Source organism: Oryzias melastigma, linkage group LG8 (assembly GCF_002922805.2).
Source record: "Oryzias melastigma strain HK-1 linkage group LG8, ASM292280v2, whole genome shotgun sequence".
NCBI classification, from domain to species: Eukaryota; Metazoa; Chordata; class Actinopteri; order Beloniformes; family Adrianichthyidae; genus Oryzias; species Oryzias melastigma.
In genome coordinates this window covers 21,178,670-21,205,871 of record NC_050519.1, presented here as the reverse complement: position 1 = coordinate 21,205,871, position 27,202 = coordinate 21,178,670, and the positions used below count along the sequence as shown (strand labels likewise).

Sequence of the window (27,202 nt, the reverse complement as noted above, 5' to 3'; positions counted from 1 at the left end):
GTGTTGTTCATTAGTTATTTGTTGTAAAATTGACACTCTTTCAAAATAAATCTTGTAGAATTAGAAAACACTTTTTTATCTCCCTTTTAATAAGTAAAATAAAAACATTTTAAAAATAAAGTGTAATTTACACAAATTTGGATTTTAATCTGTTTGGACTTTAATGTATTTTTTTCTGAGTAATAAACAAAGCTCATAGAACACAAAAAAGATGGAAATCTCAATTTATCGATTTTGAATCCTGATGTTAATCTAGAGTAGGATTACCGTCTGCATGAGTGCTGACCAACAGCACCAGAACAGCCAGGGTGAGTTTCCAGCAGCCTTGCTCCATCCTGATCGGTGGAGATATTCAGCTCCAAGTGCGAGCGCCAGTCTTTCTCCTCTCATTTATAGACGTTTATGTGGTTATGTAAAGCCCGCGCACGGCCACGCCTGCTTCTCATCTGTGTGCACCCGCCTGAGCCATGTGGGAAGCAGGCACCTGCCACACGAGAACTCAAGGTCTTCCTCAGTGGCAGACATTTTCAAGAAATTCCGGACTTCTGTAAATACCCAGACATGTCTGTGTCAGCACTAATCAAATTTGACAGCCTGGGAGAGAAAGCTGGCATCAACTTTGCAACTCAGGGACACTCTTCTGGGCTACACAATAATCCGAATATGTACAAACAGGCTGCAGAAATGAGGAAATCCAAAAACTATATGACTTATGCAAACTGAAGACTTCCACACTGGTAGGTACAGAATGTTACTCTGCACATTCATGCAGACGTTGTTGTGTGCAAAGACTAAAAGTCCCACAAAGCGTGTTGCAGTCAGAACCCATGAGGATGTACTTTGTATGTGACTTGGAAAACCCACTGCAGAAGGTAAAGCATGCAGGGAGGAAAGGCCACACTACTGTAATATCTCTTAACAGGAAGTTCATATGGGGAAGAAACATAAAACTAAAAATATGTTAGGGAGATGGAACAGTTTAGTGTAAAGTACAATGTAAGGCAGGGCTGTCAAACTCAATCGCACAAGGGGCTAAAATCCAAAACACACTTCAGGTCACGGGCCGGACAGGATAAACATTTATTAAACACTCTAAAACTACATTTTTAAGACTTTAACATAATTATGAACTAGATATATAGCATTACCTGTGATAATGCTGGTGTGAATGCTGTAAACTTAATTTGGCCCGTGAAGATGCTGAAATTAATAGCTAAAAACACTGATGCTGATATCTGAAATCACTGAAGCTGATAGCCAGCTAAAATATTAGTTAAATGGCAAAACAGCCTAAAAAACGAAAAACAAAAAAGAAATAGAAACTTAGGTTAGCTAAAATAGATAGCATGTAGCTGTAAAAATGTCTAAACTTCAAAACGGCCAAAAAACTGAAAAAGCCTAAATTAGCCAAAACATCTAGCTTGTAAACATTAGCCTAACTCCAAAACAGTCTAATTTTTTCAAAGCCTTAATAAGTCAAAACAGCTGGCATGTAGCTGAAATATTAGCAAAACTCCAAATTAGCCTAAAAATGTTTTAGTAAATGCCAAAAAAAAAACTGTGATAATGCTAGTGTGAATGCTGTACACTTCACACTTGTGCTTTTTCGTCCTTCTAAGTAAAATGTTTGATTAAATGTGTGCTTGCAGCTTACTTTTTCCGATGCAAATGGTTTGGTATCTTTAATAATGAAGAAACTCTTTCATATAGACATAAATTAAATATATAAATTTAATAGCAATCACAAAACTTTTAAATAAGCTCTTAATAACTGCAACTATTGGATTAAAATAATAGAAAAGGAAAATCACAATTTTCCATGAGGACTCCGCTCCACTAGGGGGCGACATCAACAATCGATAAATATTAACATCCGTCAGGAAACGCAGGAGGAAATCCAACTAAAAGCTAGATTGAAGCAGGTAAGCTTTAAGACGGCGTGTTTTTGAAAGTATGTTTATACAAAAATGTGTTTTACTTGTTTAAAAATATTTTTTATAGCGCGTGCCGTGAATAGTGGGCGTTTGTGCTTTGTGTTTTCAGCCTTTCGGGAGCTGGAGGAACCGAGCTAACATTTGTAGCTAGCTAGCTGTCGCCTACGATCATCTGATTGTTTTCATATGTGAAATTGGATAAATTGACTTTTTTTGATTGAAACGTTCGAGAGAAGTTTAACACGAGTTGACAAGGCCCAAAAAGCCGATAAAACAGGCGGACTGTGATACTTTCCGAAGGGACAGTTCCCAGCAGCCTTCATCCATGAGCCGACAGCCCATTTAAACATTTTAAAACTTGTCGTCGTTTTATTTTTTAGACATTTAAATGACTCACTAATACTCGCAAGCCAAATTATTACTATGTATTTGTATGTGTTTAATTGTAAAATCTGAACATAATCAGGTGTTTGCATCTCATCCTGTATTTAGCAATGTTTTTGTTGTCATATTTGAATCAGATTTTTCTGAAGATGCAACTATATTGATCGTTTTGCTTTAGAAAAGTGTTGTAGCTAATTAATAAAAGCAGTTAACATAGTAAATGTTGTTTTTGCAGTAAATTAATCATATTGAATCTAAATAAATATTAATATTAAAATAAACTGATTTAATTTCCTCCCCCTCTACAGAAAATGGACACACGGTTTACTCGAGGGAAATCCACCATCCTGGAGCGACCCCTGACCCGACCCAAGACTGAAGTGAGCCTGAGCGCCTTTGCGCTCCTCTTCTCAGAGATGGTCCAGTACTGTCAGAGCCGAGTGTACTCCGTATCCGAGCTGCAGACACGGCTCTCTGAGATGGGTCAAAGTGTGGGAGCCAGCATGCTGGACGTCCTGGTGCTGAGAGAGAAGAACGGGAAGAGGGAAACCAAAGTCCTCAACATGCTGCTCTTCATTAAGGTGAGCAGGATTTCACTTTCAGCTGGATTTGATTTCGTCAGAGAGCGTTACGAGGTGTCTTTGTCTCAGGTTAACGTCTGGAGGTCCCTGTTTGGTAAAGAGGCGGATAAGCTGGAGCAAGCCAACGATGACGACAAGACTTACTACATCATTGAGAAGGATCCACTCATCAACACGTACATCTCGGTTCCTAAGGAGAACAGCAGCTTGAACTGTGCTGCCTTCACGGCGGGCATCGTGGAGGCCATCCTCACACACAGTGGCTTCCCCGCTAAAGTCACTGCTCACTGGCACAAAGGCACCACCCTGATGATCAAGTTTAATGAGTCTGTTATAGTCAGAGACAAGGCTTTGGATGGCAGATAAGAGTGACTCCACGGTGAGTGTGATGAGCTGAATGAGGGGAAACCTTCAGGTCCAGTCAGATTATTTATGGTGTGTGTCTGAAACAGGTTTACTCTGAAAATTAATGGATGGATGGATGACGGTGCTTCACTGAAACTCATATACCTGGTTTACCTTCTATGGTGACATTAGCTCTTAAAAAGTCCCACCTGTTCTGTTCAATATAAGCTTTATAATAAAAACGCCGCAACATTTTGGACATCCAGGATTTAATATAAACCACAAATATTTTTCAAACCTTCTATTTTCTCTAATTGGTTAAAAATTGGAAGAAAAAAAAACATGAGATCTTCCAAACAAAGTAAGGGGCTCTGATTTATCTGGTTAGATGTTTATGCCCTTTATTTCAATTCAGTAAGATGTTGTTTTTTGTTTGTTTTTTTGACATCCAGACTTATTTTTCGATTTCATTCCATTTCAGCTATTTTTTTGTGAATGTGAAGCATGACTTATGTTCTAGTTTTTGTTCCTGGAATAAAATACTTTTACTACTTGTCAATGTTAAAAGTTTCCCATTCCTTCAAAATAATGTATGAAATACTGACAATTCTTCAAAAGGCTTTACACTAACTGAAAGGCACAGCGGTGGAAGGATCATGATTTTGACTTGCTGTGTAGCTGATGATGCTTTTCTGTATATTAAATTTAAAAAACACCTGACAACTGAGTCATAAAACACAATATGTAAAATTAAAGAAGGGGAAAAATCAAAGTTTAAACTAAATCCATGCTTTGAAAATGAACGGTTGAGCTGATTCATATCAGCTGATTTTAATTTAAGTAAAATTACGTAAAAACTGGAGAACAGATTAGCTACCATAAACAAGAAACATTAGAAAACTATGATATTAAAGAATTTGCTGAACAACATTTCTATACAGTTATTTTATAAAGCAGTTGCAGCGAAGTATAAAACATTTGTATTAAAAGAAACACTGAGACTAAAGCAAGTCCTGAGAGGACGTCTTAATGGCAAGAACTGACCTATCAATATCTGGTCATCAGAAGAAATCCTGCTGGCATAAGAAACTGCCAAACTAGCAGATAAAAGTCACCCTGTCAAGGAAGATTCTTATAAAGAATTCATCTCCAAACCAGCACCCTGAGACTGTACATGAAGCAGATGGGAGATTGAAGACAAGCGGGCGCCAGAGCAGCTTTCCAAGATGAAAATCAAAGATCCAGGAGTTTTCCTTCTAAGTATTTTTATTGTAAATGCCAGGTGATACAAAAAAAGTACAAATAAGCAGAAATACACCAAATACCAGAAACCAACAAAGACAAAGATCTTAATTCAAGTTATCACATGTGGAAACAGAAATTCAGAAATATCAGGAAGATGGCTCCAAGTGATAGCGTGCTCAGTGAAAACCGCAGAAATCTGAGGATGAGGACCAAGAAGTGTCATGAATGTTATCACCAGCAGATAGAAGTTGATCCTGACTGTGGCTGAAGCTGGAATGAGCCACATTACAGTGTGGAGTAGGATGGCAGGAAGAGCATGGAACGCCACGACCAAGCAAGAGACATGATGTACACAAAAATCTGTGTTGAGTTTAGGCTGGAAGTCCAATAGTCAAGATGGAAAACACCTCAGAAAGAGGCTGATATGGATCTATGGTTTTAGAAAGTGTCACAGGTTGAAGAACCGTAAAAAATATGGAATTTTATTTACCCCAAATATGATTCACATTTCTCAAATTACAAAGTCCATTAAAGGGGCCAATGAACAAAAAAATATATATGTAAGAGCAAAAATTAGACAAGAAAATCCATCAAATTCAATAATTTAATAATAAAAACATGAAACTGACCTAAAGGTACATTAGATTCTGGCTTATCAGACCATTAACACAACATAATACAACAAACAACGTTGTCTTGAATAAACATAAATCTTTCATTTGTTCACTTAAAAGAGGTGTAAAAAGTCAGGCCCAGGGGCCGGATCCGGCCCTCGGTTTATTTATAACCGGCCCCACAAATCATTTTATTTTCTTAATGATATTGAAAGTTATTTAAGGTTTAGGTTGATTTATTCTGGATCATCATCATCATCTTTATTTATAAAGCACTTTAACACAATTTGAAAATTGAAACAAAGCGCTGAACATTAAAAACTAAAAAGCGTAAAAAAACAAATGTAATAAAATAAGTGAATAAAGATAAAAACAACATAATAAAAGGTAAGAACATGATAAAAGAAAACACAGAAGGTAAAAAACACACAATAAAATTTGAAAGTAAAATCAGAGCAACATCTCATATGTGAATAAAAGCCTGGCTATAAAAATGAGTCTTCAGTCTAGTTTTAAAAATGGACAGGGAAGTGGCTTGTCTAATATTTAGTGGCAAAGCGTTCCAGAGCTTTGGAGCACAGACAGAAAAGGCTCGTTCCCCTCTGCATTTCCTTTTGGACCTCTGGATGAATATTTCTGTCTGTTTTTATTCATATTAATGTAACAAAATTTATGTTTTAAAACAATTTTGTTTTTTTATGTATCTAATAAATGTTTTTTCTGTTTGACCCGCATCTTACTGTGTGTTTTGGGTTTTGGCCTCCTGTGCGATTCGAGTTTGACACTTAAAAGAAATGAACCTCCATGTCTCCCCTAGAAATGAACCATCAAATACTTGACTCTGTAAACAGACATGAAAGTGTTAAACAAGAATAGGCGATAGCATGTGTAGGTATGGGCATTATGACACCAAAATGTCTTAAAACAGCAGAATTTGAGAGTAAATCAAGAGCATATTAATGAATCTTCAGTCAATTAGTCAACCAATTAAACTATCAACTAATAAACCATTTTTCAAAAGTAGCACACAGTGCAACACACTTAAAAATATATAATTGACTGAAAATATTTAACTTGTTCAGCCCCTTTTTCCTCTGACACCTCCCATATTCCACTGAAAAAGTAAAAAAAAAATGACATTCATATTTTTTTAAGTAAAATAAACAAATTGATGTACATAAATCCGTATTATTTGAAGGTGAAACAAGTATTGTGGAGAGTAAAAAATGTAAAATAAATATGTAAACACTGCGTGAGTTCAAAAGTGTGTCCAATGAGTTTTTTTTAGTGTTTTATATTTATTTATTCTCCTGAGACATTTCCTCTGGATGAATCACAGACTTCCGCAGTGTGTCAGGATCAGACTGGTCACGTGATGAAGTCACGTGGCTTTGAGGAAGCTGCAGTGTTTACCTGAACGTTTAGCTCTCCACTGCGACACCTAGAGCGCATCTTTTTATTGTATCTTGATTATTTTACTCCCACTGGGCGCTTTTGGAAGATGAACTCGTCTTTTCCCCGGTTTCGGTCCCGGTAATGTCCCCGTTCAGCCCCGCTATGGCGTCTTCGAGCTACACCTGCATCCAGGACGAGAGCTCAGGTCAGTGAACGCAGCACTGGGCTGTATCTGAGGTTCTGGTTCTGGCTTTGAGGCAAAACAATATTTTGATATATTTAGAGGGAAAAAAACGTTCTTTTGGTGGGTTTTACGCACTAATGAATCAAACTAGAAATAAAGGGAAACAATGAATACATATTTTTTCATCCTTACTAAAAATGTCAAGAGAACACTACTGATTACCCAAGTTAAAAAGGCAGTTATTTTACTATTTCAATAATTATTAGAAAAAATATGCTATTTCTCTGTTATAATAGAGGATCAACCTTACCAAAAGCGTAGATCTCCTTGCTTAGGACTATTATAAATAAACGTGTTATTGATGCCTGATAGAAAATAGTGTAAATAAAAACAGAGCAGGTGAATACAGCTCTAGTTAAAGTAACCAGTGAGGTGCAGATACATTAGTCCCAGGACTACAGTTGTTTAAAATTACTTTACTAAATGTGGAATTGATTTATTTCAATTAAACAAAACAAAAAAGTCTAAAAGAAAACAAATGCGTGCTGGCTCTAAAGACTAAAGAAAAAACAACTTTCTGGGCAAAATTTACTACAAAGCAACATGTACTGTGAATATATTTATTTAAATCTCATTATCCTACCTTGCGTTATATTTCTATAAATAAATATAACACATACAAAGCAGCTCATATAGCATATAGAGGTGTATAAAAAACAAACAGAACAAGCATCCATTACCATGACGACAGAGTCAGATTTCACTTTTTTATCCTGCTGCCATGGTAACATCTCTTTAGATGCTGATCTAGCCTCTAAATTAGCACAGCATGCTCACACTGATGCTTTTACTTTGAAAAATATGTTCATTTCTGCCCTACACTTTTATATTTGCTGATTCAGAAATGATTGAAATCCATTTTTTTTCCCAGAGAAAGATCGGTTGCTCTCCTCTCCAACCACCTATGGGTCCCGGGATCCGTGTAAAAGTGGGAGCCCCCGTCCCAGCAGCCTCCACCAGCATCTACAAGATGAGGAAGAGGAGGAGGAGGCTCTGAGGAGGAAGCTCAAGTACTTCTTCATGAGTCCGTGTGACAAATATCACGCTAAGGGCCGCAAGCCGTTCAAACTGGGCCTGCAGCTGCTGAAAATCATCACCGTGACGGTACAGGTGGGTGGAGCTCCGTCACTTTAAGGGTGGCGAGGGATATGTTTAACTTTTTTTCTGCTTCGGTTCTTAGCTGGTGCTGTTTGGCCTGAGCAACCAGATGGTGGTGACCTTCAAAGAGGAAAACACAGCCGCCTTTAAGCACCTCTTCCTGAAGGGTTACCAGGACAACGCCCCTCAGGCTGTGCACACGCAGGCCGAGCTCTACAGCCACATCAACTACACCTTAGAGCGGGTACGTCTGCATGTCGTTCATGGTGGAAGAAATGAGTTTTCTTTAGCTCACGTGTCAAAGTAAAGGCCCGGGGGCCGGATCCGGCCCTCTGGGTAATTCTATCTGGCCCTCCAGATCATTTTACTTTATTGATGACCCGATGTTATCTTGCGCTCATTTCTAACTTGTGCAATTTTGACAAAATATATTTTTATGGAGAGTAAAATATTGAAATAATATTTCTGCCTTTTTATTATTCATAATTATGTTAAAAAGTTACCATTTTAAAGTTTTAAAAAATTTGCATGCTGCCAGCTTTTTGGACTATTTTGGCATTTACTAAAAGATTTTTTTAGGTTATTTTGGAGTTTAGCTAATATTTCAGCTACATGCTAGAGGTTTTGGCTAACGTATGTTCTTTTTTTGTTTCTGAGGCTGTTTTGGAGTTTAGCTAATATGAACATGCTAGCTGTTTTGGCTAATTTAGGCTTTGTTTTCAGTTTTTTCAGCTATTTTGGAGTGTAGCTAATATTTTTGCTACATGCTACCTGTTTTGGCTATTTTATCCATTTTTTTGTTTTTTAAGCTGATTTGGAGTTTAGCTAATATTTCAGTTAAATGCTGGCTGTTTTGGCAAATTTAAGCTTTTTAAACGTTTTTTAGGCTGTTTTGAAGTAAGGCTAATTTTTATGCGCTAGCTTTTTTGGCTAATTTAGGCATTTTTTCAAGTTTTATAGGCTATTTTAAAGTTAGGGTACTTTTTTTTAGCTACATGCTAGTTGTTTTTGCTAATTTAAACTTTTTTTTGTTGTTGTTTAGGCTATTTTAGCTAATATTTCAGCTACATTCTTGCTGTTTTGGCTAATTTAGGCTTTTTTCAGTTTTATAGGGTATTTAGAAGTTAGGCTACTTTTTTTTAGCTACATGCTAGTAGTTTTTTAGGCTGTTTTAGCAAATATTTCAGCTACATTCTAGCTGTTTTGGCTAATTTAGGATTTTAAAAAGTTTTTTTAGGCAATTTTGAAATTTAGATAATATTTCAGCTACATGCTAAATTCAACTTACAGCATTCACACTAGCATTATCACAGGTAATGCTATATATCCAGTTCATAATTATGTTAAAAAGTTACGGTGTTGAAGGTTTAAAAATGTAGTTTTAGAGTGTTGAATAAATGTTTATCCTGTTTGTCCGCAACCTAATTGTGTTTTGGATTTTGGCCCCTTCTGCGATTGAGTTTGACACTCCTGCTTCAGCTGATCTCTGATTGTTTTGTTCAGTACTTGACGCTGCCGCAGATCGCTCTGGGGCGTTACGCATATGTGATGGGAGTCGGTGTGAAAGGCCGCGCCCTCTCCCTCTGCCAGCGCTACTTCAGGAGAGGCAGCATCGAGCCGGTCAACGACACCTTTGACATTGACCCACATGTTCTCACAGGTCGGAACATTTTTATCAAATGTCACTGAGTATTTGGGATCTTTTTAGCAAAAATCGGAAACCTGTGTCGTTTTGTAGGACAGGGTTTTTCAACCTTTTTGAGCCGAGTTACACACACCAATAACCAAAAGTGTAAACAAAGGAAAACTCTGTAGTCTGTTATGGTGAGCCGTCACTGCACAATCTCACATGCATTTTACTGTATTAACTGAGGCACAAAAACCTTGAAGTTGCAGCTGTTTTTCCTAAAAGCTGTGATAGTCGTCAATAGGAATTTTCAACTAAATTAGTTTAAAGTTTACCCAGGTTGTTTCCCCTCTAGTTTATTACAATGCAAAAACATGTAACCACAAAAAAACAAAAAGAAAAACAAATAAAAACAATATTTTTTTTCTTAATAGTGATTTATCTATTAAAATGGTTTATGTTGTTTAGCAACTGCGATTTTTGAACAATTATATAATGATAAAATGCTTGATAAGTTTAACTTTAATAAAAAAAAAACTTTTTTCCGATTGAATCAATTCTTTTCAATTTAGTTTAAATGTGTCTGTTGTCAATTTAACCAAAATCCTGATTCTTATTACTTTTCTTTAAACTTGACTTCAAATTTGTGTTTGTTTTGTTTCATGACAGTTACCAGCGGTGCAGTGAGAGATGCTGTCACTTTAACGCGATGCATCATGGGAGATGTAGTGTTATTGGTGGGACCGAAGCTGGACAGACTCACGTCTTTAACTTTTATTATTTTATCCGGCAGGAAGTAACACAGCAAAACATGATCTTGAGCTGCTATTTTTGTTGGGAGAAACTTTAAGCCAACCAGGAAGTAAAGACATTAACCATGTCTGATAGGTTAGACGGATGACGTATTGCTCAAACCTCCAAAAATGATTGGTGGAGAGAGATTAAGGAGCGGGACTTCTCAAAAACAACTATCGGCTGCATCGCAGGACCGTCCTTTTATCAAAAATGTCTCTAATAGAATCAAATAAACACAAGGAAAAACAGTATTTTATGATATTTCATATTTCTCACTACTCTGTTTTATCTGGGTCTTTTGGGATGAACACAGAGCTGATATCCTGGTGATGATAAATGTTTTTAGGTCAGGGAAAATTAACAATTTCCCACGGAACACCTGACAAACTCCCACGGCACACTGCTTGAAAAACACTGTTGTTGGACATCGTTTCTGCAGAGCAGCAGGAGTTTTATTAAAAATTTGCCTTAGACTTGTGGGCCTGCTGACATGGAGTAACCCCGCCCCCTTTCCAGTCACCCATCTGTTTACACTCTCTCCTGGTTGCTTACAGCCTCTCACATCCAAAACAAAGACGTTCATGGATCGATTGTCTATAACTGGATGTATCGGAATGGAGCTGAGAGCTTGTGGAATGCTCAGCATGTTTGTGACATCACAAATACAATCTTTTTCAAACTTCCTTTTTGCTCCTGATTCACAACAATTTAAATAAAGAAATACTCAGAAATGCAGCTTTAACCTTAATTGTCTTTATATATGTGCTCCATAATCTGAAAATTACTACAAGAACATGTTAAAAACACCAAAAAACACGTTTTGAAATCCTAGTGGGATCAGATTGATCTCTGACTGAACTTGAAACATCTCAACCGTCGTGTTTATTTTTAGCATTTTTTTAGAAGCAGTGTGTCATTTTGGGAATGGAAATATTTGCGTGCACCTGCTGGTTTGGCAGAGATGCTCAGCTCCAAAATAGTTTTTAGATGTCGAAGGAAAGCGATTCTACGTTTCAAGGACGATGTGATGCAGGAATCACATGAAGCATTACTTCCTCATGCGGCGTGTTTCACTTCCCTCTGGAATATTCTCTGGTTTTCTTGTGTTCCAGATTGCCTTGGAGTGAATCCGGCCACAGAAGATTCCACTCCGGAAAATGGCGACATCCAGAACTACACCCTTCAGTTTTCCAGGTTAGGTTTGGTCTGAAACGTTCCTCTGAGGTTTCACGGTGAATCCTGGAGCTCATCTGCTGCGTTCATGCTCCTCCAGGCTGATCAATGTAACCATCGACTTCCAGCTGAAGGCCATCAACGTTCAGACCGTCCTCAACAATGAAATCCCAGACTGCTACACCTTCGCCATCACCGTGAGTCCCGTTTCCTGTTATGAAAACCTCTTCTGCTGCAGAAAATGTTGCAGAAACTTATATAATCAAAGGAAATCTGTCAAACATTTAGGCCTCATTTATTGTAATAAAGTAAGGAAAGAAAAAAACCTCAAGAATAATAGATTCTACAGATCAATACCTTCTACAAAAATTAAATATATAGAATCTAAAAGAATCTAAAATACTTACAACCAAAGTGTTTAGATGTAAACACAAGCCAACTACTAGATTTATTTCATTCTATGATGAAAAGAATGCTAATGAAAAAGTCAATTTACAGCATTTACCATAAGAATATTACATTTTATTTTGAAAGTGCTTTCCAAAACAATAAAGGAGACTGTACAATGTGATAAAAACAGTAAAGATAAACTGTAGAAATCCCAGAGAATTTTTTATTTTTAAAGATAACAGCCTTAAATTAAAACTTTATATTTATAGAAACAGTATGTTTTCAGCAAAACTTTTACTTTGAAAGCTCAAGTCTGGCTTTGTAACTAATTTATAGCACTAATTTTACTTGTTTGTATGTGTGTGTGTGTTTTTTGTTAGATTCTCATGGACAATAAAGCACACAGCGGCAAAGTTAGGATCAGTCTCCACAACCTGGCCACCATCCAGGAGTGTAAAGACCCCAACGTGTCCGGACACGGTGAGTGGTGTGGGAGCCGGATCAATTCCGTCATGTTTCGTTGATCCCTGTCTCCTGTCCTCCTGCCAGCGGAAAGCTACGCGCGGGAGTTCTTTGACTGCCTGGTGGTGCTCGTGTGCGTGTTGTCCCTGCTGCTGTGCGGCCGCTCCATCCTCAGAGGAATCCTCCTTCAGCACGTGAGCGAGGCTGATCCAAATCTCCTCCGTTTGGAGCGTCTGATCATCAGCTTCCTCTCCCCATCCAGGAGTATGTGCAGTTCTTCAAGCACAAGCTGGCTCGCAGCGTGAGCTGGGGGGACAGGATGGAGTTCATCAACGGCTGGTACATCCTGCTGATCGTCAGCGACATGTTCACCATCGTCGGGAGCTTCATCAAGATTGGGATAGAGTCTAAGGTACCCAGCACTGCTAGTGGGAGAGGCTGCTTCCTAAATGTACACAGAAATGAGCGTCTGTTTTTGTGTTGTTTCTGGGTTGTAGACTCTGTCCTCCTATGACGTGTGTGGGATTCTGCTGGGAACCTCCACCCTGCTGGTGTGGGTGGGAGTCATCCGCTACCTCAGCTTCTTCCAGAAGTACAACGTATGATGAGCCCTCATTCGGTTTGGTTGTAGAGACAACCTTGAATCACATCCCATGTGTGTGTTTGATCTCAGATCTTGATTGTGACTCTGCGGGCCGCCTTCCCCAACGTCATCCGCTTCTGCTGCTGCGTGGCCGCCATTTATTTAGGATACTGCTTCTGTGGGTGGATTGTGCTCGGCCCGTATCACACAAAGGTACTGCTCTGATAAAAAAGATGTTTTTTGGTTTTTAGTGTGTTTTTGTCTTCCAAGATGGAAGATATATGCAGAGAATTAGGTTTAAAATTGTTTTTCTGAGTATGTCTTCATTCAAATTGTTGTGAATCAGGATCAAATGAAAAAAATACCATTTGGAATAGATCACGTGTCTAGATCAAGCCCTGGGGGCCGGATCTAGCCCTTCAGATCATTTTATTTTATTGTTATTAATGACCCAATTTTATCTTGCGCTTATTTCTAACTGGTATAATTTTGATAAACTATATCTTTGTGGAGAGTAAAATATTGAAAGTTATTTAAGGTTTTAGTTGATTTATTCTGGAATATTATTCTTGCCTTTTTATTATTCATAATTATGTTTAAAAAATTACAGTTTTAAAGTCTTTAAAATTGGCATTCTGCTAACTTTTTGGACTATTTTGGCATTTACCTCGATTTTTTTTAGGCTATTTATAGATAGCTAATATTTCAGCTACATACTAGCTGTTTTGGCTAATTTAGGCTTTTTTCAGTTTTATAGGCTGCTCTGAAGTTAGACTAATATTTATTTACTAGCTGTTTGGGAAAATTTAGTTTTTTTAATTGTTTTTTAGGTTGCTTTGAAGTTAGGTTAATATTTACATGCTAGCTGTTTTGACTAATTTCGTTTTTTTTTTCATTTTTTTAGGCTATTTTGAAGTTAAGTTATTTATTCAGCTACATGCTAGCTGTTTTGGCTAACCTAAATTTCTTTTTTTAGGCTAATTTGGCATTTAGCTTATATTTTAGCTTGCTATCAGCTTCACCATTTTCAGCTATCATCTTCAGCGTTTTTAACCATTCAGTGGCCAAATCAGCTTACAGCATTCACACTCCCCACACTTCCCAGAAGAACTTCATGTTTTCCCTTTTTCACCACATGTTTTAGTCATTCGTAGCACAGGTATACTGTACATTCTTGAGTGAATTCCTGCTACATCTTTGGGTGGAAGTCTCTTATCCCTTTCAAGTGGGAAATTATAAAAGGAAATGTAACTTGACAATAAAACATCAGCATTATGCTTTTCTAATGTCTGATTTAGAAAATGTAACACTTTAAAAATTGATTCAAAGGTATTTTCTTTCATTTTTGGGGGGTTTACAGTTATGCAGTTATGTTGGGATGTCATCATCTCCGTCCTGAATCCCTGAGGTGGTTTGTGTGCCCACAGTTCCGCTCCCTGTCCACGGTGTCGGAGTGTCTGTTCTCGCTGATCAACGGGGATGACATGTTCGTCACGTTTGCTGAGATGGAGCAGAGCAGCACCCTGGTGTGGATCTTCAGCCAGGTCTACCTGTACACCTTCATCTCCCTCTTCATCTACATGGTGCTGTCGCTCTTCATCGCTCTCATCACCGGAGCGTACGACGCCATCATGGTACTGACACCTCCTTGGGTTCAGAGTCCTCAAGATCGTTTGGCCCAGGGGTCCCCAAACTTTTTCTTGTGAGGGCCACATAATTGTTTTCTTCTTCGATGGGGGGTCGGGGTCAGTTTGTAGGCGAACAGAAAAAGTGTAAGGCCCGATCCAAATTCTCCCCTTCTCCCTTCCCCTTAGCCCTCCCCCTTGATTTGGAGTGGCAGTTAAAGTCAAAGTTGTGTCCAGAATTATTATTTTTTAAGTTTCATACTCCAAACAGAGGGGTCCAAATTCTGCTATCGCGAGAGTAAACCGTGTCGCACTGAGAAGCTCTTTTCTTCCCTTTGGTGCGCTCTGAACCACAGCAGTTTACATTTAATTGATGACGTCATTGAACGAAAGTCACGTCCGAAATATTAGACACTATTTTTTCATCACCCTCCATTTGGAGCAAGCATGGAAGGATAAACGAAGGGGGAGGGCTAAGGGGAAGGGGAGAATTTGGATCGGGCCCAACAATCTCAGCCTAAATGTAAACATTTACGGTTTTCCAGAAAGCCACACAAAGCCAAATTTTTAAATAATTCATTTCTGTAATCTTCACAGAAAAAAACAATGCTAAAATGTTTTAAAAACGACATATATACGTAGCATTACCTGCGATAATGCTAGTATGAATGCTTGAATCTGAATGTAGCTGCTGAAGACGCTAGTGCTAATAGCTGAAGATGCTGAAATTGATGACTGAAACTGCTGAAACTAATAGCGGAAAACGCTAAAGCTGATAGCTAGCTTAAATATTAGCGAAATGGTAAATTAGGCTAAAAAACTGAAAACAATTCTAACTTAGCCAAAAGAGCTAGCATGTAGCTGAAATACTAGCTAAATGCCTAATTAGCCAAAAAGAAAAACTGGTGAAAAAGCCCAAATTAGCCAAAACAGCTAGCATGTAGCTAAAATATAAGCTAAATGCCAAATTAGCCAAAAAATGGTAAAATGTCTAATTTAGACAAAATAGCCAGGATAAGGGTAAAATATTAGCAAAATACAACAAAAACTGAGACAACTGCAAAATTAGCCAAAACAGCTAACTTGTGGCTAAAATATTGTATTATAATACGTATATAATATAATCTTCCTGATCGGAAGATTGCAGGTTCGATTCCCGCCTTGCCCGCCCATGTGTCGAAGTGTCCTTGGGCAAGACACTGAACCCCGAATTGCCTCTGGTGGGAGGTTGGCGCCAGTGTTCGGCACCAGTGTGTGAATGGGTGAATGGGTGAATGGGTCTGTGACTGTGAAGCACTTTGGGCCCTCGACGGAGAGTAGAAAGCGCTATACAAGTATACGCCATTTACCATTTACCATATTAGCTAAACCCCAAAATCGCCTAAAAATCCGTAGGAACTGCCAAAACATTTGAAAAGCTAGCATAAAAAGAGCTGAATATTTTACTATCTGATTGAGCAAAATAGTTGGAAGAGCTGAATAGCTATGGACGTCCAAAAACCGTACAGAAAAAAAAATTAAGAACTAAAGAAAAAGTGAATGACTGTAAAGGATTCACACTGTTAAACTAATAAATATTCTATCCTCTCCTGTCATAGTTCAGACTGCAGACGGGTGAATAAAAAGTTTCAGTCTGTGTGGTTCTTGATTGGCGTTTCTGATAGTGTGTGGGGTCAAGGAGGTGGGCCGTAGTTTGGGGAGCCCTGGTTTAGCCTTCTGAGCAGCTTCAAGAGTTTACTTGGTTTTTCTAGCAGAAATCCGTCATTTGTTGCCTTTGTTTCAGGCTCAGACGCAGGAGCAGGTCCGCATCACCGATCTGCACGCATTCATCGCACAATGCACGGACACGCCCTGTTCTGGCAAATTCCGAGGGCCTGAGGGGCCGTCCTGCTCCTTCCTCTGCTGCTGTGAGTGAGGAGGAGGAGGAGGAGGAGGAGGAGGAGGAGGCTGTCTTTGAAGCTCCATATTTTCACTTCAGTGACAGCTGCCTTCGACTGCCTTTTCCAGGCGCTCAGCAGGGACAGCAAAGAGCGTCTGAGGAGCGAACTAACCCACTGACCTTGGACCACAATGTCTTTGAATTTTGTCTTTAAATTTGTGCCGGGAGGGCGGAGTCTAAGGCCCAATTACCTGCCTCAGCTTTTGTACCGTATGAATAATTCATGTGGTCTTTCTTCGTTGTCAGACGGCTGGAGCACAGGTGACCAGTAAGGGTACACAAGTCAGTGAATACACACTTTAGTTTACTCGTTTGTGCAGCTTTTCACGTGTGCCTGTCAGTGATGTAAATAATGCACAGAACTCTGATCCTAGAACAGCTTTCAGAGTCAGACCGGCAGGAGAAAAGAGCGTTATCTGGAGGTCTGGAGTGCATTCGCTTGAGCAGCTTTTCCATTCAAGGCCGCTCCTCCTCTTGTGTTTAATTTGCCGGCTCTTCATCCTCTTTGTTCCCCTCATCCCGCGGCTGGAAGGAGATGATGGCTGCACACGGAAGGACGAGTCCCGGAGCCAACTGTTTACTTGGTCATTAATATTTATGAGCTGCAGCGCCGGCGGAGAGGATTCTAACCGGCACCCGTTGGGGAGTATCCATGTACTGGAAGACAAAACTTTCATGTTTGAGAGTCGCACATGATTCTGGAGTGTAATTACACAGAAAACTGCCTGTTTCTGCAGAAAAACAGAATATAATTTTAGTTTTTTTATTTGAGGACGGTGCTCAAACCTTCAGACTTTTAAGTTAAAAATCATTTTAGACTCTCAACACATTTTTGTAAAAAAAACATTATAAATATTCCATGTTTTTGGATGTTCTTGTGATATTAGGGTTTAATATACTGTGTGAATAATTATACTAAAAATAATGTCCAGTATTTGCATTTTGGTTGTGCTTTAGTGTAATTCACTGACATTTAGGTGAGATTAAAAAGGGTAATTTATTTATTTTATCTCACATGTAGGAGTTTGTCTACAATCCAGCATCCTTCAGGCAAAAACACACTTCTAGTGTCTACTTGATGTTGTCTTTTTTCTGCCATTTTTGTGTTCTTTAAAGCAGTCTGTGTCTAAAAAGAGGAATTTTATTATTATTGTTTTTTTAATCTTTTATTTATTTTTTTCTTCATGGAATGTTCTGGTGCAGCTTCAGTTAAATTATTGTACATAAAGGGATGCAGTGAAATGTTGTTCATGGACAGAACTACTTCCTTTGCCTGATTTTGTTCACACTTTTCTGATTTTTCTCCATCATTTCAAAGAACAACCTAAAAGGGAAGCATGTGTTGAGTTTGTACAGCTTTAGAATCCACCTAAATAAACTATCAAAGCACTAAAAGTTTTAATGTTTCTCAGCTTGTCTTTAATCATATCCATAGTGAAATTTTAGCTTTGGTTCATTTAGATATTTTGTGCTTTCTTGGCAAAAATATCATTTACAAAAGAGAAGATTAAAAAAGAAACACTTTTGCATCTTTATGTACTTCACACCAGGCAATGTCATGGTTTAGGTCTTACCTGCGAGGTCAAGATGATATGTAATAAATAGATAATGTGAGATCTGCCACTGGTAAAACCGGAATCCCCCAGGGCACCTCACTGGGGCCATTTCTCTTCTACGTGTACTGAATCAACTGTCCAGTGTGTGCCCTAACATCAGCCTTCAGATGTATGAGGATAACACTGTGCTCTGGTCATTGTTTATTTGTTTTTTTTATATTGCTGCTATTCTCTTTTTATTCTTCATTTATGGTTTTTGTAAAAGCTCCTCTAGGGACAGGTGTTGATAATGCAATTTTAATGTTATTTTTCTTCATGTATGTCCTCCATCATGAAAAAAGTGCTACAAGAACATGTCAAAAACACAATTTTCATTAGAGAGGGTCTTTAAAAAAATCCTGAGCTCGGGGTCACTAAAGGAACCTTATCATAGTTTCACCATCAGTCACTACTAGAGGGGGCAGCTTGTTTCTTTTTCTGCCACCAGCCCACCAATCACAGGAAATCAATACAATGAAAAGCTGTGCAAAATGGACAGGAAGGAAAAGACACGTGCACTCTGGGGAGGCAGTCTAAAACATTAACCACATTAAAGTTTAACTATGCTGAGCCAAGCACTTGACCTTGAAGTCCCCATTATCAAAGACAGCTAAACAAGCTAAATGGAGGAGGAGATGGAAAAGACAGAATAATGATTATGCAAATAGGAGCTCACAAAGGGAAGTGCACGCTCACTTACAGGCGTGTGGGAGTGGTGTCAGTGTCTGATATGACAAGCTCCTGCATGCATTATCCTGAAGGATGCTCACAAGCAGCTGGTCAGTCTGCTGCAGACAGCAGCTTTGGGGTCAAAGACTCGTTACGTTTGACCTCATTAACAAACCTACATTCAGATTTCCCTTTATTTTAACGCTACAAACAGATTTGACCCACATGCTCTCAAAGAGCACACGTCTTTGTGTGATGATGATCCAATAATGAGGTTTTCTTGTGAGCAGTTTGCATGTCGGTGAGTGTGGAGGCCTCCTGCATGCTAATGACATGCAGCGCTGGGACCTGGTGATCTTCAGGGAGCCTGTTTTGTGCTCTGCAGCTGCATGTGAATAGATTCCTCACACCCTTCTGTAATGTGATGATATTTGTGAGGAAGCCACTTGTGGTGATCTGATGGGATGGGTGTGTCTACGATATTCAAACCTGAGTGTAATCTGACTCCTCACGGTAGAATAAACGAAACCCAAGCAGGAGCGAGCCCATTTCTGGCTAACTAACCCGTGTTGTGTAAGTGTTTGTGAAAAGGTAGCCGACTCTTGACCAGAGGCCAGCTTTTTTTTTTTTTTGTGGTGGGGGGGATTGACTGAGTGCCAGTCCCTTTCGTGCTGTGACCGCCCCAGCTGGAAAGCGAGCAGTGAGGGAAAAAAACAATGAGATAAATAACAGGGGAACTGCGTGCCGGGGTACACAGCCCGGCCCCTTCCTGCCTTCTCTCCGGCTCGCCATCGCCGGTGTGAAAAAACACCTTCCTTTCTTTGTTGCTCCCCGCTGACCTTGCCAATACGTCCGTCGGCTTCCATTTGGCGGGCCCTGAACGCCCCGCTGCACACCTTCTTCTCCTGAATACAGTTGCAGTCAAACCTGCAGGCTGTGCACATGTTGACCCCGTTGGGGGGCCTTTTTGAAACACCAGATTGAGTCTGTGGGATTTTACAAAATGTGGTAGCACCTAACTGCCAGAAGCTGATCATTTTTCTGAGATCCCAGAGTGCCATGAGGTCACTCCCAACAAGCCAAACAAAGCTTCCTCTGGAAATCTGACAAAAGAGATAAACAGAAACCAGGAGATAAGCTTTGTTTTCCCGCAAACGCCCTCCTGCAAAATCAAATCTGGTGGATGTAGTTTTGGGATGAAGAAAATAAATCCCAACCCCAGCGAAGCAGCACACAAAAGGGCTGGCTCATCCAGACAGGCGCAGAGGGCTGCTGGGAGCTGAGCATGCAGCGCCGCAGACAGACAGACAGATGAAGAGGCAGGCGGCGTGCCCACCCAGACTGTCTCTGATGGAGAGCTGTGCTCTGGAGAGGAGCTCAGAGACAAAAGACGTCCAAAAATAAGCTCCTAGCCGTCCAATCACGACCCAGCAAAGGTCCTGATTTAAATCATTTTTTCTCTCAACCACTATGTCTTCCAGCTTCAGATCTGTTTCTTCCGTAATAGATAAAATATTGGAAGAGAGTTTGTTTAAGGAGCATTGAAGGATTCTGCAGCCTTCATGCAACAGTAGCATGAAGGCAGACAATGCAGACAACTTGTGGCATGCGGTGTCACACTGGTGCACAAGTGTGTGCGCATGAATGTGTGTGTAGATGTGTGCAGTCAGGCATGGAGAATGAAAGAAAAGGGTTTGAACGGTGGAGTAAAAGGGCTCCAGGGGCCCGGGGGGGCAGGGCAACAGACAACTGGGAGAAACTCGGACAAGAGAGTAGGGTGACTTGCAAGAGGTGACATCATCCTTGATTTGAATAATCCCCCAGCCTGAGAGGTGATTGGCTGTTCCTGAAAAAAGAGAAGAGTTCCTCTGCTATTCGCTATTCAGCCCTTTCAATTCTGGCATGGCGCGCTGTCTGCTGAATGCGCCATTCAAGGGATCACAGGAAACTCTGGTTTTGGAGTAAAAAGAAATCATCTTTTGGGCATATGCATTTCAGGAAACTGACATATTTAAACCTTATTTCTTGCCCTGAATTATGAGATAGGGTGTGTTGCACGTGCACTCTATTACCACATGGTGAGACGTAGATGGAGAGGAGGTCATGACCTTTGTTGCCCTCATGCAAATGAAAGCCCTGCTCGCCTCATTTAGGTGTTCGTTCACTTTAGATTGAATAAAAGCAAATTTTGTCACGATAATTTTTTTTTTCCATGGCTATTCTTAAATGTTAATCTATTATTAGTTTCTAGTGAAAAACAGTTAATAGATGGCAAATCAAACAAAACAATTGAGTTCAGGGTGATGCGCAAACTGGATGTAAAGTAGACATCTTAACCATCATTAGCTTTAAACTAACTAAAAACTAGGTATATAGCATTACCTACAAAAATGCTAGACTGAATGCTGTAAGCTGAATTTAGCCGCTGAAGATGCTCGTGCAGATGGCTGAAGATGCTGAAATTGATAGCTAGAAATGCTGAAGCTAATTACTGAAAATGCTGAAGCTGATAGCCAGCTAAAATATTTGTTAAATGCCAAATTAGCCACTGAAAAAGCCTAATGTAGCCAATACAGCTAGCGTGCAGATGAAATATTAGTTAAACTTCAAAATAGCCTAAAAAAAAAAGCCTAATTTGGGCAAAACAGCTAGCATGTAGCTGAAATATTAGCTAAACTGCCTAAAAAATCTTAAATGAATGCCTAAATAGTCCAAAACGCTAGCATAAAACCAATTTAACTTTCAACTTTATTACACTCTGACTCTATATAATATAAAGTAGCGACAAATTGTCAATTAAATTAGTCGTTAACTATTTTAATAGCCGATTAGTCGACTAATTGTGGCAGCCCTATGCATAATTCGAAGTAACAAAAATAATTTTACATTTTGGGAGATATTTTGAATTTGTTAATTAATATTTTCCTATTCAAATTATTGTAAAAATTGAATAATTTGTTTATTTTTTAAATCTTTAAATAACACAAAATTATGAATGTGGATTTCACAGTTTATTTGAAATTTTGACAAATAAAGTCACTTTAGGACAAACGAAATATATTTTACTTGTTGATAGATATTAAACTTGTAATTAAAAGTTTACATTTGCTTCATAGATTTCAAGGATTATATATTTGACTGGATTTTGTCGCGAGTGTTGAATTTCCGACGTTTCCCGGGGCCCTTGAAGGCACCCCTCTCCTCCTGTCCATCCATCCGCTCACCGGGTTACTATCGCGTGTGGTGAAGAGAAGCGCCACTCTCCTCCTTTCTTCCCGCTGGTGTGCGCGCATCACTCGTGAACGAAGACAACCGGCATCGGTTTTTTCTCGCTCGTGCCCGAATCCGTCCGCCGCGCTTTCGGTCCCGGTTCTGCCCATACCCACTCCTCTGCGTGTTCCGGCTCCGAGATCCCGCCACGGCGGACCGGCTGACGTTGGGCGTAGCTGGGGAGGATTTTTCCCGTGTGCCGCTGCACTGACTCTGGTAAGGTCCAATTCTATTTTTAAGCTAATTTAGCATGCTAACGTCTATGAGTTACCCGCGAATTCGTTAGCTAGTGTTGGTTAAAAAAAACAAAAACAGACTTTTTAATATGTTGTGTGTCGACTGTGACATTCGGCTCCTTTTTTCTACTTATTAACAGCTTTTTTAAAAAGCTGTCCTTTTATTTGTGAAGGAAAATTTCCAAACGTAACGAAAGTGCGGTTTTCTTTTAGTGACATTTTATCTTCTGGTCGTGCGGCTCCTTTTTAGTGAATGCCCCCCGCCCGCCCCGGTGAAAAACGGCTGAAGGGGCGGCGGCAGACAGACAGCATGGTCGCGCAACAGACCGGTTCTCCTTCAACAGGGAGAACTGGGCTTTTTTTTAATGATGGGGGGAGTGATGTGTCCATGTCGGCAAACGCGCCTCTTTGTGCCCGATGGAGGCGTCTTTTCACCCGGAACTTTCTCCTCTTTCGCCTCCCCTCCTCCATCCTCCCTTCCCATTGTTCTGTGATGGGCAAAGTGGAGCTCAGAAATGTCTCAGCCGCCCGGGGGAGGCACACGATTTCATTAAATCCAGCAGCAGCTCCTCACATGCTTTTGATGCAAATCTGCCTTTTAATTTTGATAATCTATCAAAGTGATCATTTCCAGGCTGGAGGGGCTCTTGTCTCAGATCCATTAAGTAGTCCCTGAAGTCCCACCCAAAACATGCAATAAAAGACTTTATCCTTAGCCCAAAACTTAATTCTGCTCCCCCGAGGTGGTGCAGACAGCCTCATAAATTGTCTAAAGCTTAGCAGCCCCAGTGGGACCGGGTCAGCCAATGGTCCAGCGTGATGTTGATGTCATCCCGAGCAAATGGCATCCCAGGGCAACTAATGCTTGCACTTTGAAAGCCGCCTGGGCCACGCCGGGGCTCTGAGACGCTCGGCTCTCCTTTAGTCAGATGTGGGCTTAGCCATCAGCAGGTTGCCCTCCCCCCTGGAGGATGGATGGATGAGCGAATGGCTGACTCACAGTCTTGGTGGAGGAGGCGGGGGGAATGACAGCCAGGGAGCCTAATGCAATCATGTCAAAATTAAATTTAGTGGCCATTAAAAAAGCACACCCTCTTTTAATGAAGTTATTTAGCTGGACTTTGAAGGATTATTAGTTGGAAGATGTGGATTATGACTAGAGGCGGTCTCCGATTTGTCACAAACTCAACCTGGATAAAGCTCTTTCTCAGTGGAAGGCTTTGCTAGTGTCTCTACATGTGTGTGGATGAAATCAGAAATCAGATTTTAATCAAAGGTTTCCCTTAAACCACATGTGTCAAAGTCAAGGCCCGGGGGCCGGATCCGGCCCTCGGAGTAATTGTATCTGGCCCTCCAGATCATTTTATTTAACGGCCCGATGTTATCTTGCGATTATTTTTAACGTGTAGTTTTGACAAAATGCATTTTTATGGAGAGTAAAATATTGAAAGTTATTTAAGATTTAAGTTGATTTATTCTGGAATAATATTCCTATTTAAAATTAGGATAAAAAGTTACAGTTTTACATTTTTAAAAATTAGTATTCTGCTAGCTTTTTGGACTATTATGGCATTTACTAAGATTTTTGAGGCTATGCTAGAGTTTGGCTAATGTTTTAGCGACATGCTAGCTGTTTTGGCCAATTTAGGCTTTTTTCATTTTTAAGGCTATTTTAAAGTTTAGCTATTTTTTTTCAGCTACATCCTAGCTGTTTTGGTAAACCTAAGTTTTTTTTGTTGTTGTTTTTTAGGGTAATTTTTATGTAGCTAATATTTTAGTTGGCTATCAGCTTCAACTTTTTTTAGCTTCTGCCTTTTTAACTATCAATTTCAGCATCTTCAGCAGCCAAATTCAGTTTATAGCCTTCTCACTACCATTATCACTGGTAATGCTATATATCTAGTTCATAATTATGTTAAAAAGTTACAGTTTTAAAGTGTTTAAAATGTCGTTTTAGAGTTTTCAATAAATGTTTATCCTGTTCGGCCTGCGACCTAAGGTGTGTTTTGGATTTTGGCCCTTGTGCGATTGAGTTTAACACACCAGGCTCAAACTGTCATTTAGAGCCATTGATTGTATGCCAGAACTAGACTGAGTGACCCCTCCCCCTGGCATTTCAAACAGGAAGTACCTGCTGGCTCCAAGAAGCCAAAATCCTATAGACTTCTATAGAGAAATGAACAGTTATAACTCAGTCATTCTATTGATAACCATTCTCGATCTGCTACATTTTTATTATAATATATTCTTGCTAATCCTAATTCAGAATATTTTCTTTCTGTAGTATAAGTTTTTCTAGTTATAAACTGGGCAATCAGATACCTCCATAAAAGTCGCAGATCCAAGATTCAAAACGTTTGACAGATTTAGTGTAGTCTGGTTTCAAGTGGTAGGGGTGTGAATCTCCAACACTTCCAGTTAGTGAGAGTGATTGCCATAAAAACATTCCCTCATACTGGATCAGTCCCTGCTTACTGATGTCACCTGGCTCCAACATGGCGCCATCCGTAATGTGGAGAAAAAAAAGGCAACTAAATTAACCTAAATTTGTTGGAGCCGGAAGTAAGCCTCACACTCAGTCCAGTTCTCATATTCAGTCAATGGCTAAAACAGACATATTTGTCTATTTGGTTTCAGTTCTATTGTGCCAAAAATATTGTTCTTGCATCCACTGTCTAAATCTTTGGTCCATTGTCTATGTCTACTGAACGAGTTTATTAAACATGTGTTCATGTCTATGTACTACTGAGCAATATCTTCAGCGTGTCCTGTGCAATGACAGGAGCTAACAACATAATTGTTGCTAAGGAATTTTCTAACGACCACATCCAACAACTATAGCAAATGCAAAGTTTTAAGCATAAAGAAAGCTGAAGAATCACAAAGCAAATGCAAAGCTATCACCAAAGAAGCATGGACATGCAGAAGATACTGCTAAGTAGACACTGAACTCTCATATCAAGGTTTGGGATGCAAAATATCGCCTTGGGGGGCATAAATGGCCGCCAGTTTGAGACCCCTGCTTTACGCATTTGACCAATCGGATTGGCCCCTTCAGGTCGTTGACGCCTGCCTTCTATGTAGACGGGGTGTAATCAATGTTGACTTTTGTTTACAAAAGACTTGCAGTGAAATGTAAATAAGGTATTAGTATTTTTTTTTGCTATTTGTTCATGTATCACAATATTGATCATTGCAAGTTTTCCTCATATCTTGCAGCCCTATTTTCATGTCACTGTTTGCTTATTGCAGCGTCTATTGAGCTATATTTGGCTTTTTTTCATCAAAATAACATGAGAATTATATAAATAATTCTTTCTATTTGAGCTTCTTCTAATCCAGACTGGTGTTTCTGATGTGATTCTGTCCATTTATTGATTTTTATTGTAGGTTTTGAATTCTAATGACCCACGTTGCCCTGAGCTGGCCTCTTGACCCTGAGGGGAGAGATGATAGCTCCACTAATAGACCTGTGTGTCAGCTTGCTGTTAGCCTGAGGACTGGTGTTAGTCGTCGTGTGACTCAGGGCCCCGCCCCCTTGCTCTGATTTACCCCAAGCCTCTGGCCATCAAGCCTTTTTCCTGCTCGGACCAGTGGCCCTTACATTCATTGGCGTCATTATGAAATTGCCACCGTGCTTTGTCGCTCTTTAATCCACGAGAACACGCGCACAATAGTTTCTTGTTTAGAGATTACCACAAACACAAACAGAAAGGCCGACTGTATTTCCTGCTGTTTGCTGGCTGATTGGGGCCTAAGGAAACTGCCGCGGGCGCCACAGCAAATTTGCACAGCGAAGATAAAGCAGAGATAAACACTGCTGTTGTCTCTGCTCCTAGCCTTGATAGCAGCCACGCTCTGGGGTATCACAGTTGTCGGGATGTGCTTTTGGCAGCTGGTGGCGCAGTTTGGGGACTGCGTTTGCCAGCAGCTGCAGTAATTTGCTGTGTTTGGAGGCTGAATTCCTCTGGTGGGAGGATGGATCATGAACGTGGCCTGTTGCTAGGCTTCCAAAGTCTTTTTAATGGTGTATATTGTTCCTGTGGAGAGTGGTAATAGTTGTAATTGGGTATCAGAACTATTGGATTACTTTTGGACTACGGATTGGTTTTGTTTATCTAAAAGGAATCTGAGATTAACCTAGAGATAAATGTGTAATTTCTGAAAAAAATGATTTCTTAGAAAGCTGTTGTTCCTCAGCACTGATCCGGTCAACCACCTAACCTGCCTGCCATCCTGCAAGGGTTCAGATCCCATCTGGGTTCCACTTCAAACAAGAGCTAATCCTCTTATGAACTCAGCTGTTCCACTTTTGTGTGTTGCTTGTTGGTGCTGGGGGGCACAGACTCCCGCAAACGGTTTTGAAAGAATTCTGGAGCCAACCGAGCGTGTCTCTGCTTATCTGTCCAGATGCTTTGGTGCTCCGCCCTCTCCATCTCCGCTCTATCTGCCGTTATTGATCCAAGCCACCAGCTGGTCCTGGGCTGGCTTGATCTTATTTACCCCCAGAGAGGCGCTTGTTTGTGGGCAGACAGCCTGTGATGGACATGATCCAGCAGCATGTTCGAGTTACAAATTAGCCTTCTTGACTGTCCTTTTTTTTCCCTCCTTTTAGCCACATATTCTCTCCTAAAACGCCGTCACCGCTGTCCTCTTTATCACCCAGGGGAGATCTAACATCATTACAGGATCCTGTCCCACTAATGCACTTCCCTGTCTGTGTCCTCCAGTCATCTGGTCATCTCTGGAGCCGGCTCCCTGCTCTCCAGTGATCAGAATCCACAGAGTTGCTGATGGAGTTCTGCCAGGTTACAGTAGAGTTCTTGTGCTTGGGCTGGGGTCTGGTTGTAGTTGAGTTTCTATTGTTTTTAGGCTCGTAGACCCTCCACCCTGCCTCCCCACAGCATTGTGTCGTTTCTGGGACATACTGAGGTCTCTGTTAGCGCTACATACACCTCCCTTGTTTCTATTTGTCTTCTGTCACTCTCTCTGTCTGAA

General features: G+C 40.0%; 4 protein-coding genes across 4 annotated transcripts in view; 3 read left to right on the top strand and 1 right to left on the bottom strand.

Moving 5' to 3' along the window:
• pglyrp6 (peptidoglycan recognition protein 6) overlaps positions 1–403 on the bottom strand; it is a 5,419-nt gene extending 5,016 nt beyond the window's left edge. The window contains exon 1 of the mRNA XM_024272536.2: positions 268–403. Coding sequence (XP_024128304.1) covers positions 268–334 — 67 coding nt within the window. The 5' untranslated portion in view covers positions 335–403. The remainder of the gene's footprint in view (positions 1–267) is intronic.
• Positions 404–1,792: 1,389 nt separating this feature from the next.
• Positions 1,793–3,811, top strand: trappc5 (trafficking protein particle complex 5). The gene is made up of 3 exons (XM_024272538.2): positions 1,793–1,922; positions 2,627–2,899; positions 2,969–3,811. The coding sequence occupies exons 2-3, from the start codon at positions 2,630–2,632 to the stop codon at positions 3,263–3,265; spliced, it is 567 nt and encodes a 188-aa protein (XP_024128306.1). The 5' UTR covers positions 1,793–1,922; positions 2,627–2,629; the 3' UTR covers positions 3,266–3,811.
• A 2,629-nt stretch (positions 3,812–6,440) lies between these two features.
• On the top strand, positions 6,441–17,836 carry mcoln1b (mucolipin 1b). Its single transcript, XM_024272741.2, has 13 exons — positions 6,441–6,703; positions 7,614–7,852; positions 7,923–8,084; positions 9,344–9,500; positions 11,375–11,456; positions 11,536–11,632; positions 12,206–12,305; positions 12,375–12,481; positions 12,550–12,699; positions 12,785–12,886; positions 12,961–13,083; positions 14,298–14,504; positions 16,279–17,836. The coding sequence occupies exons 1-13, from the start codon at positions 6,640–6,642 to the stop codon at positions 16,408–16,410; spliced, it is 1,722 nt and encodes a 573-aa protein (XP_024128509.1). The 5' UTR covers positions 6,441–6,639; the 3' UTR covers positions 16,411–17,836.
• A 4,042-nt stretch (positions 17,837–21,878) lies between these two features.
• Positions 21,879–27,202, top strand: part of wu:fb95e10 (nascent polypeptide-associated complex subunit alpha, muscle-specific form) — a 30,355-nt gene continuing 25,031 nt past the window's right edge. Inside the window, exon 1 of the mRNA XM_024271841.2 lies at positions 21,879–22,184. The gene's annotated coding sequence lies outside the window, so the exon portion shown is untranslated. The remainder of the gene's footprint in view (positions 22,185–27,202) is intronic.

Bases quoted from the DNA above. Each gene is read 5' to 3' on its own strand.
- mcoln1b (XM_024272741.2), top strand. From the start codon at position 6,640: ATGTCCCCGTTCAGCCCCGCTATGGCGTCTTCGAGCTACACCTGCATC. The intron at 12,482-12,549 runs GTGAGCGAGGCT...CTCCCCATCCAG, and splicing joins GAGGAATCCTCCTTCAGCAC to GAGTATGTGCAGTTCTTCAA. The intron at 12,887-12,960 runs GTATGATGAGCC...GTTTGATCTCAG, and splicing joins GCTTCTTCCAGAAGTACAAC to ATCTTGATTGTGACTCTGCG.
- trappc5 (XM_024272538.2), top strand. From the start codon at position 2,630: ATGGACACACGGTTTACTCGAGGGAAATCCACCATCCTGGAGCGACCC. The intron at 2,900-2,968 runs GTGAGCAGGATT...TCTTTGTCTCAG, and splicing joins ACATGCTGCTCTTCATTAAG to GTTAACGTCTGGAGGTCCCT.